Here is a 14,401-nt window from a genome sequence, read left to right as displayed (position 1 = left end):
GATGTTTAATCGTTCATGCTTGGCTATTGTATTCCCAAAGATCAGGTAAATATGACCAGTGGATTTTAAACATGCTTCTCATATTAATTTCATGTGTCTACGACCATCTGAATGCATTGTTTCTGTGGCCACAGGTCTCCTTTCCTCTACATTGCCTTGCTTGGGGCCTTGGAGATCCCTCTTTGCATCCTGGCAGGCCCAGTTACAAGACGGTTTGGAAGGAAACCGATCCTCGGCACCTGTCTTACCAGCTGTGGAATTCTTCTTATTTTAACTGCAGCCCTCTTGCTAGCAGACATCAAAGACGGTAATTTGACTGGGAATCTTTGTGCTTTATAAATCAGGCAATTTCTTAATTCTAAGCAAATAAAAAAAAATTCAAAGTCAAAAGGCTTGTCAACAGGATTTATCTTTAAAAAACAAATCTTATTTTTTTTGGATATGGCAACAGTTTTTAGACTAATATTTTTATGGTATCACAGCTACAGAAATATAAACGTTTATCCTTTCACCACAAAGTGAATTTTACCTTTCACTACAAGGTGAATTTTCAGCTTACATTGAAGTTTTACACCTTAACTCAGGGCTTTTGATTAATGGTAAATACTTATGAATAGTACTCATGAATAAATAAAAAAAACTGTGCACACGCGCACTATCCACACTAACATTTATTGCTCTCTTGTAAAGACATTTTGAAATCTGTCATTGGTCCCTGCAGCTAATTTTCTTCATTACCAATCTGCATCGTATAACCCACAAACATCGGCCACTTCACTCTACATAGTACATAATACATCTCATCCAACAATTTTGCACCTACATCCACAGGCCTTGGACTTTTGAATCCCTCCATCTAGAAAGACATCATAGTGATGGAGATCTAATGCACTTATCCATCTCAAACCCATTTATACACCAAACCAGTCACTGTCCCTCCTAGAAATTCAAACATTAGCTTCACTTCTACCACAAACGTTTTGGGCTCTTAACAACTTATCTTGCATACATTTCAAGTCAGTTGGATGGCTTGGTGCTTTTATTATTCCTCCAAGGCTTGGTGCCATCGGAGAGGAAGGGCAGAGAGACGGGGTAGAGAACGGCTCACAGGTGTTGTTTTGGAAGGTGGGTAGAGATGGGGGACAATTTCTAATGGGTAGGAGGGGGTGGGGATGCAGTGTTGGATTGGTGATGAGGGTTAGGTGGACTTGAGAGAGTGGATGGGGTGGGGAAAAGAACAAACCCCAAAAAACTATGAGATTTTGTAATTTTGCCCATTAATTAACTCAAGGAATGTTGCAATTTTTCCTTTCTTATCAATTACCATACATAATGTTAGTAATTGTAATTTTGCAAAATCATGTAGACAAATATTAGAAAGAACTGAAAAATTAGCTGATATTTTTGCTAGCATAATAGTGAAGAGGCAGCTAAGTCCTCCGCTCACTGCTAACAGATATATTAACTTTCTACTTGCTGTGGTATGATCGATTTTTTTTTCTATTTTTTTTATATATTGTGTTTGTGCATGCCATTCTCTATCCATTGATTTTTTTTTTTATTTGCCGAACTCAAAGTCTGCCCAGTCAGGGGGCTTTGTTATTGTACAGTCAAGCCCAACCAGTAAAGGTTAATTGGTCTCCTCAAGTCCTCAGCAGTCACTTCCACAAGGTTTTTCTCAACTATAATACTAATTCAGTCCAAACCTTTATTGTCCAGATCTATCATCCTCACTCAATGAATTCCCACAATACTCACTACTGGACCAGAGTTGTGTTCTCTTCAGACAGAACCCCTCCATTTGCATGTTCTATTCTGAGATCTAATTGTTTATTTAACTTCTTTCTCCACATTTTGTACTCTGTAAAGTGTAAATCATTTCTTACTTATCCCCAAAGTTTATACCATCTTTTTCCCTACTGCTTTCTTGACCTCATTACCCATCCCTCCTCGATCTTGCGACTGCATCTCAGACAATCCCTATAATTATTTTTATTCTACATTCCTACCTTCACAGTGCCACAAACACTCCAAGTTGTCTCTGATAACATCTGTAAATTTTACACTTCAGTTTCAACCTGCATGTCTCTAACCTTAACCCCTTTTACAAGCATTTCCTCATATCATTCCCACTCTTCATTCTTATCACACTGATTTTTCTAGAATCCCTTCTGCTCTAACTTAATTTCTATCTTTCTAAACTTTTCCTTCAAGACCAAATATTACTCATATCTGCTACAACCATTATTCTAACTTCAATTTCTATCTAACTAAACTTTTACTTTACCAAATAATACTCAAATCTGCTCCAACCATTATTCTTTGCACTACTACACTCAGTAAATTAACCTTCGTCTACTCTGTTCTAATACATAATAAAATTATATGTTTCATTATTACTATCTCTTTCCCTAACAATTTGGATTTGATATAAGTATTTCTTGTGAATCTTTCTCTTTAGAAACCATGTATTTCTAGCAATGAATCCCCTTCCCCAACACATTTCCACAAGAATTTTCCCACTTTCATTTAATTAAGAAACTCCCTGTCTTTTCACAATGCCATTTCCCTATATAGCAAAGCACAAACTGATACCTAAAGCACTCTTTTACTCTTACATTATCCAGTCCTGGCCCATTCACCTTTACTGTCACAAATTTTCAATTGATTTCACTCATTCTTGTCCACCAGTAGGGTGCCATAAAGGCGATAACTCGTGAAGCTTCAAGTTAAACCATCAAGGGAAAGGTTTTATCTGCTGAAAGAAATTTCCTGTTACCTTTAATACTTTTGGAGATATTAGCACTTGAATAGCGCTAGGGTCAGGCCGGGTCGCCAAAAATGAGCACGTTTCCAGTAATGACTTCACTTCGCTCACAATAAGATTTCTGAACTAACAAACCTGCACTCTTTCAGTAATCATCCCCGATACTAAAGTCCTAGCTCTTCTAAACTCTACACCCTTCATCTACCCACACAGTCAGTTCTTTGTCCTTCGCACTCTTGTACACAATGCTCTTTCACCTTTGTATCAATTTGTGTTTAGCTTTCTCTCCTTGAATAAATCAATAACTGCACTTTATTTCCTCATTACCTATATTATATATTCCCACATTCAGACTCCCGAGATGCAATATTTTTTTTTCTTTTCCAGATTTTTGGTGACAGTAGTAAACACTGTGTTTCCTGGAATTTTGGTGACTTTCATTCTATACATGACGGCAAAGTTTTCGTTGTTTTCCCATTTTCTCGAAATAGTAATAATGAGATTTCTACACTACACACACAATATAAGTGTGTGTGTGTATATATATATATATATATATATATTATATATATATATATATATATATATAGCGTTCCGAGGTATGGCGGTTACTAGTAACTCGAAAAATAGAACACTTGTAGGAGGAAGTATATCTCAGGTGGTCCGTAAAATACATTTATTACAACGTTTCAAAACACAAAGGTTTCATTTTCAAGCTGTAAAGACATAAAACAATAAAATTAATATTAAAAGTACTAAATTACAAATAAAAGACATAATACATTATAAAAGACAAGATAAAAAAAAATAAAAACTAGTTAGCAGAACCAACCATCAAGAGAGAAAGGAAGGACAGAAGTCAGAAGGAACAAACCAGAAATGACCGACACAGCTCACGTTAGGTAAAGAGTTGTCGAGGAAGACTGCGTGTTCAATTGAGGAACAAGCTGTTTAATAAACAAGGACTCCAGATCTGTCAGTAGTTTGCCATTCGGTGCCCGTCCCAATATTTCAAAATCTTTGTATTGTATATTCAGCTTGCATTTATTGGCATGTTGTCTGATATTAGAAAAATGCCAATAAATGCAAGCTGAATATACAATACAAAGATTTTGAAATATTGGGACGGGCACCGAATGGCAAACTACTGACAATTCTGGAGTCCTTGTTTATTAAACAGCTTGTTCCTCAATTGAACACGCAGTCTTCCTCGACAACTCTTTACCTAACGTGAGCTGTGTCGGTCATTTCTGGTTTGTTCCTTCTGACTTCTGTCCTTCCTTTCTCTCTTGATGGTTGGTTCTGCTAACTAGTTTTTGTTTTGTTTTTTATCTTGTCTTTTATAATGTATTATGTCTTTTATTTGTAATTTAGTACTTTTAATATTAATTTTATTGTTTTATGTCTTTACAGCTTGAAAATGAAACCTTTGTGTTTTGAAACGTTGTAATAAATGTATTTTACGGACCACCTGAAATATACTTCCTCCTACAAGTCTTCTATATATATACATATATATATATATATATATATATATATATATATATATATATATATATATATATATATATATATATATATATATATATATATATATATAGATAGATATATATCTAGATATATATATATAGATATATATATATATATATATATATATATATATATATATATATCTATCTATATATATATATATATATATATATATATATATATATATATATCTATATATATATATATAGAATATATATCTATATATATATATATATATATATATGTATAGTATATATATATACTATTATATAGATATATATATATATATATATATATATATATAGATATATATGATATATATATATATATATATATATATATATATATATATATATATATATATATATATATATCTATATATATCTATATATATATATATATATATATATATATATATAATATATATGATATATTACCGAGGTTCCAACCTCGGTAATCTTAAAAGGGTTTGGTAGTGTTGAGCGTGCAGCAGGCACTGGAATAACATCCTTTCTTTCTCTCTCTCTCTCTCTCTCTCTCTCTCTCTCTCTCTCTCTCTACATCTCTACAACACCATCTGCGGTCACCATCCCCCCCCCTCCGTCTCCATTACCTAAGGCAATTAAATCAGACTCGTGAACTACACGAATACATTTATTTAAGAGCAAAGCATTAACTAAATAACTCGGGTTCTTAACAAAATGATTAAATGAAAGGTTGAACTCAGATAGCCCACTCCATCTCTCTTCTACAATAACCAACATTAGTTTAGTCATAAAACTAGGAAAGCCATAGCACAGTCTGCATAGTAACACCATGGAACATCAGTTAAGTTCCCATTTCTAAATTTCAGATCCGTTCCCCTTTGTCTCAGAACCGCCTATAAAAAGACAGGAGAACACATCAATAAACAAAGATTAAAAAGCAAAATAAAAAAGTCAAATGAAATAGAACATCTCTGAAACAATATTCAAAATACAGTCAAGCCACACTTTTGGCTAAAGAATAAGTATGCTTACCCATTCAACACAGATTTCACACACTTCACTAAAAATACTATTAAAGAGGCCATCTTGGCCCTTCGCCGACTCTGTAGCGATCTCCCATCTTGGCTAACTTACTTTCTCATTATGTAGGAAGAAGCTCGCAAACACGCACGAACTAACACACACTGTTCACGCCCAAGAAACAGTCTCAAACCAGATTCATAAGGCATATCTGCACCCGCCCGTGCATAGAAACAGGGCATGGTCTGATCTGCTTAGACAGCAACTTCGACATCGCGCCACCCGAGGAAGGATGCGCCAGCATTTCCGAAGCTGAGCCATCTTATCACTTAGGAGCACTGAATTGATGAACCCTACATTCTAGAAATGTCACAGCCTATCACATCCTCTCATTCAGAAAGAAAAGATACAAATCGCATTCACATCAGTGTCTTAAATATATTGTCTTAATTATTCCTTGTTGCATATATGTATACATATGTGTGTATATATATATATATATATATATATATATATATATATATATATATATATATATATATATATATATATATATATATATATGCGTCAGATACCAAAATCCGAAAATTAAGCCAGAAGCCATCGGAGGGCAAACAAAATTAATAAAAGAGGTCACCGAGAGAGCTCTCAGACCTGCCTCAGACCCAATCAAGTTCAGAGGTTTTCGCATCTGCGGGGCTCCCCCTTTGTCCCCTGCCCTTGTGTATTTCACCTGGTTGCATCCTGGACCATACCTGATGGTCTTGGAGTGAATTTCCCTTTCTTCATCGGCACCCTTTCAGAAGCAGAAACCAGCGACCAAAGACAGTAAAGTCCAGGTTTAATTGGCAGTCATTATTCTCTTTTACCGTATTTACTTTTCCATTTCGGTGCTTGTGCAAACATTCATAGCTACCCCTGCTCATCCCCCCCCCACACCTGTGGCCCCCTGTTCTATAAAGCTCATCTAATTCAAGTGCTGTGATACCCTTGAATGTGATTTACTATACTCTGTTTTTTTCCATCTGTCCATCCACCTCTGTGATTTTGCATGGTAACACTGCGTCCCGGGCTTTAAATAGTTATGCTATGTCTAAGTTTTAGGTAAATAAAAGGATATCTGGGTGTACATTTGCAACTGAAAAGTGTTTTAATAATTTACTGTATGCGAATTACACCGCTAATATTCGAAATAGGATAATATTTAAAGCCCGGGACGCAGTGTTACCATGCGCAAACACACAGGCGGATGGACAGATGGAAAAAAACAAGAGTATAGTGCCCATTGCTTGAATGGCCTCCCGGTATTAGCAGTTGCTAATAGAAGTAATTCAGTCCTTTCTTGCCCTTTGAGGGAACCCTGAGAACGAAGGATTTATATGAAGCAAGTCCAACTACTTGGCGGCATCATTGCACTTGACCAATCCTGTGTGTGTCGCACGTGTGTTTATAAAGCAATACCTTGTGTAAGGTATCCTATTGCCTTCATCCCTGCTTTGAGGGGTGGCTCTTCTTTATCCTAATGTTCTGGGCATACACACTTATTCGTGTTCCATGTCATCAGCACGCGTCGGCAACCCGGCAAGCAGTTGTTCGCTCAGTGATAAGTTGGACCTTGAGAGTTCTAGTATGTTGAGTAATTAAGTTGTAAATATATCCACTTTAAATTTGATCCTTAGAGTTTTCCTTATATTTCATTTGCCGTTGAAATCTAATCTCGGCCCTAAGCCGTAAATTCTGTTTCTAAACTATACCTCATAAAAGGCCTTCCTTTTGTTTAAATAAATTTTTCTGTTAAACCAGGATATACATAAATACACACACACATATATATATATATATATATATATATATATATATATATATATATATATATACAATACGTAGGATGGTAAAAAGGAACCCAATTAAATTTTGCAGTCACACATACTATGAAAGTCACCAGATAGTAGGCAACATAATGCCCGTTATTCCTACTGAAAATCTGGGAGAATATGTGTATATATATATATATATATATATATATATATATATATATATATATATATATATATATATATATATGTGTGTGTGTGTGTGTGTGTGTGTGTGTGTGTGTATGTATGTGTGTGTGTGTTTGTACATACATATTAATATTACTTTTTCTTTCCAGAGAGGGTAATTATGACATTAATTCTGACAGGCTTCCTGTTTGTGGCTACGGCTTATGCAGTAAGTTCGATTGCTGTATTCTGTTTGTAATGTGCATGAATTTTAAAAAAAATACATCTTTAGCTGAGCAGGAAGTATAGTATAACTGAAAAGTAACATATATCCTGCAAATGATCATCCAATTTCTTTCTAGCAAAAGAGTACTGTATAAGTTAAGGAACTGATTCGTTTAACTGATTCAAATGGAAAGGTGCTACAGTATATTACACTTACTGGACAGAGAGCATAATTACATTATATATGTATGTATGTATGTATGTATGTATGTATGTATGTATGCGTGTGCATCTTCCAGCATAACTCTGAAATGCATTGAGGAATTTCAATCAACTTAGTATACATAGGACTTTCTATCTTCTATAGAAAAGAGTACAGTGGGAGCAAGACATCACTAGAACCAAAGAGCACCAAAGGGTGATGATGGGAAGGGCTTCCATAAAGTGTTGCTGGTTCCGCCTGTAAACTTTGTAACTAAATTAAACTTTATGGGTTTCTCATACCTCATTCTGATAAACATATGAGTTACTATGGAGGGTGGGAAGGGGGTGACATGTAAAAATAACCAAAAACAACAGATATTAGTGTCTAGTCCTTAGTTTTGGAGGTCGCTGAGATGCACAGTGACACTCCTGATGCCCTTTAAGTCCAAGTTCATCCCCGATAGGAATGGGGGGTGAGAAGGGGTGAAATATAAAATGTCAAAAATGACAGATATTAATGTCTAGTCCATAAGTTTTGAAGTTGCTGAGATGAATAGTGACATTCCCAATACCCTCTACATCCAAGTTAAGTCCTGATAGGAATGGGGATGGGGGGAGGGGGGTGAGAAGGTGTGAAATATAAAATGTCAAAAATGCAGGACAATGTAATTGAAGCTTCTATCTTAACAGGAAAGGGAGAGAGTGAAAGAAAAGGAAAAGAAGTGAGAGAGTGAGAGTAGTGGGAGTGTTAGGAAGGAGAGAGAGAGAGAGAGAGAGAGAGAGAGTTTCTCAGTTTTCATTCAGTTGTCCTGGGCAGCACCGGGTTGGTTAACTAGTATATATGTTACAGGCAGAGAGCGAAACCAGAGATTTCGTGAACTGCCTGAAATTTAAATTTCAGGCAGAGAGCAAAATGCCTTTAGGGACATTTGATCCTCCCAGGGGTTAGTACTAAACCGTGACTCACCTACACTGTTTTACCATGATTAGTACTAGCCCATGAGGGTCAAATGTATTTTGTCACGTTTAGTACTAGCCCCTAGGGGGATCAAATGTCGCTAAGTGCATTTCGCTATCTGCCTGAAACATTACACACACATATATATATATATATATATATATATATATATATATATATAATATATATATATATATATATATATATATATATATACTAGCTGGTTACCAGCTTTAAGGGCTGGTCCCAACTAGATTGGTCCATGTAACCCAGAGCATAGTTTATGAAAAGAAAATAGATAAATCAAGCCAAAATTGAATACAGTACCACGAACTGAATTGTGAGGAATGCAAATCTGACAAAACAAACAACATCCTTGAAAATGAATATAAAAATGAAGCATCATAAACATACACGGAAAGAAAAATTCTTGTTGGCAGAAATTCCAATTCACCGGAGAGCCTTTTGGTAGACTATGTTCTTTGTTTTTCCCTCCGGTGACAAAATGAAGAGGCGTTGCGGAGAGCCCACTCTTGAGCACGCCACACATAAAGCTGCCCGTGAGAAAAGCAAGGTTGCTCCAAGTTGATGCCAGCCACTTTGAGAGACTGTCCCTGGGCTTTATTGATAGTCATGGCAAAAGCCAACCTGACTGGGAACTGAAGGCGCTTGAAACTGAAATGGAAAAGAAAGAAAAGAGAAAGTTCCTTTCACTGAATCTCTTTCTGTCTCCAACCATCACTGTCTCTTCCACTCTTTCTTCTCACTAATACCAACTCTCTGTGTCTCTGTCTCCAAACAACTGCTCTTCTCTGTCTGTCTGTCTGTCTGTCTGTCTGTCTCTTTCTCTCTCTCTCTCTCACTTTTTCCATCTTTCTCCTACCAAACACCCCCTCTTCCTTCCTATCTCGCTCCTTTCCCTTACTCTTTCTCTTTCTTTCTTTTCCTCTCCCTCTCGTTCCTTTCTCTTACTCTCTCTTTCTTTCTCCAACAATCACTGTCTCTTACCCTCAGTTATACCAACTCTCTGTCTGTCTGTCTAAAATCACCCTCTTTGATGTCATTGATGTTTACCCTATAAAATTATTTTCCAAATGATAAGTCGTATGTATACAGAAATTTGTTAAGTAACTAAGTCTACAGGCATAGCCAGCCCCATTTCACACGCAGAACCAGCTCTGTTTCAGGGAATCCCTTCTCAACCTTCGGAGGGGGGAGAAGTAAAAATTTTGGGAGCCAGGGCTCCTGGGGGTTTCCGGGCTCCCGAACATAGGTCTCGACCTTCCTGGGGTGGAAACCCATCTCCGTTCCGAATCTCAGTCCCGGGCGACCATACATACATACATACATACATACATTGCCAAATATATAAGAGATATGCTTTAAATACTTCTTTTGAATTAAGCTATTACATATAAAACTGAAATCAACCCATTTCCATCTTGAGAACTGAATAGAAGTTTGCACCACAGCTAAATATATGTGCGACTCCAAGAAAGCTCTTATTTCTGTTAACAGCCGATTGTATAAGTCTGTCATCATGTTTCAACCCAAAAAGACATTGGTTCAAATTTTTGTTCACAGTATTTGCGCTTAAATAAAATTATCTAAGGGTGTATAGCTAATACTATATACTGTCGGGTTATTAGTGGCTTAATTTTTTAAATGTACTACGAAAATGTCCAATATAAAACTGGGGACCGTACTATCTCACAAACGTAAGAGTAGGTATGCATCTGTATATTAGTATAGTGTTTTAAAAGTATTAATTTTCTGTCAACAAATTTAAGCCATTTCGTGCTGAAAATGATGTATCATGCATGCCAACCATTGTAGGTTATTCTGTTCAGTAATTATACTTTATGGCGGCTTCTGATTAAAAACTTGCCCATTTATTTCCTCATATGTATGCCACCTGTCATATTCCAGCATTAGTACTTGTATTAGGTTCAACTCAGTTTTTATACATTCAACTTCCCTGGCAGATATATACTTAGCTATAGACTCCGTCGTCCCCGACAGAAATTCGAATTTCGCGGCACACACTACAGGTAGGTCAGGTGATCTACCGCCACTGCTGCTGGGTGGCAGAACTAGGAACCATCCCATTTTCTAAAACAGATTTGCTCTGTCGAGGGTAGCCATAACATCGTTGTTGTTACCTCCTGACTTGGATTTCGTTTTTCATCGCCGTTGATCTTCTGGACTGTCTTTTTGGTGACGTATTTGGATCTGTGGTTTGGCATACGCTTTTGTGGAACGTTTTTTGGATTTTGGCTTTGGATTTTGCTCAAAAATGTCTGATTCTAGCTGCGAAGTTAGAAGATGTATGAATGAGGGTTGTTTGGTGAGGCTACCGAAAGTGTCGTTAGATCCTCACAAGGTATGCAAGAAGTGTAGGGGATATGAATGCACGAGAAATAACACGTGTGATGAATGTGTGAATATGGATGAGGAAGGATGGAAGAAACTAGATTCCTACTTAAGGAAACTAGAGAGAGATAGGGTTAGAAAGGCTGTCTCTAGAAGTATGAGTAGATCACGCTCTAACGAGCCAGTTAGTATAACTAACCCCCAAGTAATTGCTTCCTCACATGCAGTATCAACCTCTCCCGTAGCAGATGTTGCAAGTTCTGCTACGGAGATTGCAAATCTGAAGACCGCATTAAGAAGGCTGGAGCTTGAAATGCAAGCTCTTAAAGGTAAGAATGTGGAAAGTGACATAAGTGTCCCCAGTGTAGTGGAGGGTGCGTCTGATCGGCTCTGTCTCGCTCCCAGACCTAGACCTCTTCCAAGCTCCCAGGCCCAGAGGAGAAGGAATGTCGACAGTCGTACGGAGGTTACGGAGAATCCCCACCGGTCAGGCGTCCCCTCGGCAGAATCTGTAGCGTCCCAGACTGCCAAGGATCGCCATTGCAAAGGCATCCTGAAAGAGTGCTTTTCGTCATCCGATTCGTCTCCTCGAAGAAGTGGATGGACTTCCGATGAATTGTCGCGTCCAATCAAGAGGAGTTGGAAAGCTCCGACGTTGGACTCGAGCCCGGAACGTTTTCCGGACGATTCTCCCTACGAGAGGAAAAGAGCCAAAAGGACAATATCTCGATCTCCTACACCTTCCAGAGCGCATTCTCCTATTCATGACAAAGAGAAGGAAGAAACAGCGACGGACATCTTACGTAAAATGCAGGAGCAGATTTCCTCTTTAGTAGGAGTATTGAGAAAAACACCTCCCAAGGAAAAAGGGACGATTTTCTTCCGGTTTAAGAGATCTCGTCCGAAGGGCGTTCCGGACTCCAGACTTATCTCCTCTACTCCTCGTACGAGTACAGAGAGGAATAAAGAAAGAAGGATGAAAACTCATAGAATTGAGACGCAACATACGGACAATGACGAAGAGTGTCCGAGTCGGACAGAACCACCCAGGCGCTCGGCGCCAGAATTGGACTACTCGGACGGGAAAAAGTGTCCTACGCGGACGGCGCCAACCAGACACCATTCGCCAGAAGCGAACAGCCCGGACAGGCAGATATGTCCTATGCGGACAACTATGTTCAAGCGATGCCTGCCTACCGCGGACAGCCGTGGCAAGGCGGACAGCCTGGATAGGAAAAAACGTCGTGCGCAGGCAACTCCGTCCGGGCGCCAGGAGCCAGAAGCGGACAAGACGGACAGGCAGAAGTGTCGTACTGGAATGACACCAGCCAAGCGCCAAGTTCCATATGTGGACAGCTCGGACAGACGACACAGTCCGAGACGGACAGATACGTCCAAGCGCATTGAAAGATTTTCTTCAAAAGAACAATACGGAGAAATCAACCAGGAAGCGTCTCTTTATGATTTGGACCAGGAACGGATTTCTCTGGACAGAGACGAAAGACGTCGCACAGGCGGCCGTCGTCCTGTTCACGATATGTCCGTTTCTGGTGAAAATTTGCCGCAAGCACAGCTGTCTCCTGAGAAGAATGCAAAATGTCGCACAGGCGGCCGTCATTCTTGTCAGGAGGGCTTAGATGATTATCGGGTTTTTTCTCAGGATCGGCATTCTCCCGACAGGGACACAAGATGTCGCACAGGCGGCCGTCGACCTTGTCGGAAGCAGTTGATCCTTAGAAGAGTCCTTCACCTTGCGAGAAGAGACGTTCTCCCTCGGCTAATAATGATTCTCCGGTGGAACTTGCATTAGAAGATGTCTCTGACACCGAAGATCAAAAAGCGGCGGGACTATCAGACTACAAAGCGTTGGCTGCGCTTTTACTCCAAGAATTTGGAGATTCATTGAGTCCTGCCGCTCCTCCTTCTCCTCGGTCGCTGTTCACGAGCGCGAAAACCGCAAAGTCGTCCTCCTTCTTGAAGATGCGGCCAACAATTTCCATGAAGAAGGCTTTGCAGTCTTTTGGAAATTGGCTTAACTCCAAGAAGGAGGCGGGAAAGACTGTCTTTACCTGCCCTCCCTCCAGACTTTCTGGGAGGAGGGGTATCTGGTATTGAGACAGGCGAAGCAATGGGACTCGCCCTCCCAGCGACTGCAGAGGCAGATTTCTCAACGCTGGTGGACGCGTCAAGGAGACGCTCTCTTTCTTCAGCCAAGACAACTTGGGGAATGTCTGAAATGGACCATCTCCTCAAGGGATTTGTTCCATGTCTTGGAAGTTTTCAACTTTTCTGGACTGGTCCCTTGGGGTGATGGCCAAGAGGACACAAGACAATGAACAACTGAGCCCCGATATCCTTAATAGTATTTTGACTTGTATGGATAAAGCAGTGCAAGACGGATCGGGAGAAGTGGCCTCCCTTTTCGGGGCGGGAATACTTAAGAAGAGAACTGTATTCAGTTCTTTTCTTACGAAAGCTGTCTCTCCAGGCACAGAGGTCGTCCCTTCTGTACGCTCCTCTGTCTAACCAGCTTTTCCCTTCTCAGTTAGTGAAAGATATTTCTCACTCACTTACCGAGAAGGCGACACAGGACCTTCTGGTTCAATCAACCAAAAGGCCGAAGACAGCTGTTCCTGCCACGAAGGGGGAGACACGGGTCCCGAAGCCGCCCTTTCGAGGGAGTTCATCTTCGAGATCCTCCTTTAAGAAGAGAGGAGCAGAAAGAAGAGGTAGGGCTTCTGCCTTTAGACCTACCAAGAAAAGCAAATGAACCTCAAGTCCTCCAAACACCAGTAGGCGCCAGACTACTGAATTTTGCAGAAGAATGGACGTCGAGAGGGGCGGACAACTGGTCCCTCTCAATTGTGAGGAGAGGATATCTCATCCCCTTCAGGGACAGACCTCCCTTGACGTCTATTCTGAGAGAACTGTCGGCGAAGTACGCGGACCCTGTCAAGAGGAAGATCCTTCTGCAATTAGTAGAACAAATGTTGGACAAGGAGGCCATAGAATTAGTACCGGATCCACACTCTCAGGGCTTTTACAATCGACTGTTCCTAGTTCCGAAAGCCTCGGGAGGGTGGAGACCTGTCCTGGATGTGAGCGCACTGAACCGATTCGTAGAGAAACAGAAGTTCTCTATGGAAACATCCAAATCGGTGCTAGCGGCTCTGCGTCCAGGAGATTGGATGGCCTCCTTGGATCTACAAGACGCATATTTTCACGTCCCTCTTCATCCGTCATCGAGGAAATATCTAAGATTCATGATGCAGGGAAGGGTCTTTCAATTCAGGGCCATGTGCTTCGGCCTGTCTACGGCTCCTCAAGTGTTCACCAACCTTATGAGGAACGTAGC

At 39.6% G+C, this 14,401-nt stretch overlaps 1 protein-coding gene across 2 annotated transcripts in view; it reads left to right on the top strand.

The window, feature by feature from the left end:
• Positions 1-14,401, top strand: part of LOC135199511 (solute carrier family 22 member 20-like) — a 58,761-nt gene that overhangs the window by 31,980 nt on the left and 12,380 nt on the right. For both annotated transcript variants that reach the window (XM_064227622.1, XM_064227623.1), the window contains exons 10-11: positions 135-307; positions 7,457-7,515. In XM_064227622.1, coding sequence (XP_064083692.1) covers positions 135-307; positions 7,457-7,515 — 232 coding nt within the window. The remainder of the gene's footprint in view (positions 1-134; positions 308-7,456; positions 7,516-14,401) is intronic.

This window comes from Macrobrachium nipponense, chromosome 25 (assembly GCF_015104395.2).
Source record: "Macrobrachium nipponense isolate FS-2020 chromosome 25, ASM1510439v2, whole genome shotgun sequence".
In the NCBI taxonomy this organism is placed as follows: Eukaryota; Metazoa; Arthropoda; class Malacostraca; order Decapoda; family Palaemonidae; genus Macrobrachium; species Macrobrachium nipponense.
The sequence above is the reverse complement of the archived record's forward strand: the minus strand, read 5'-3'. Positions and strand labels throughout refer to the sequence as shown.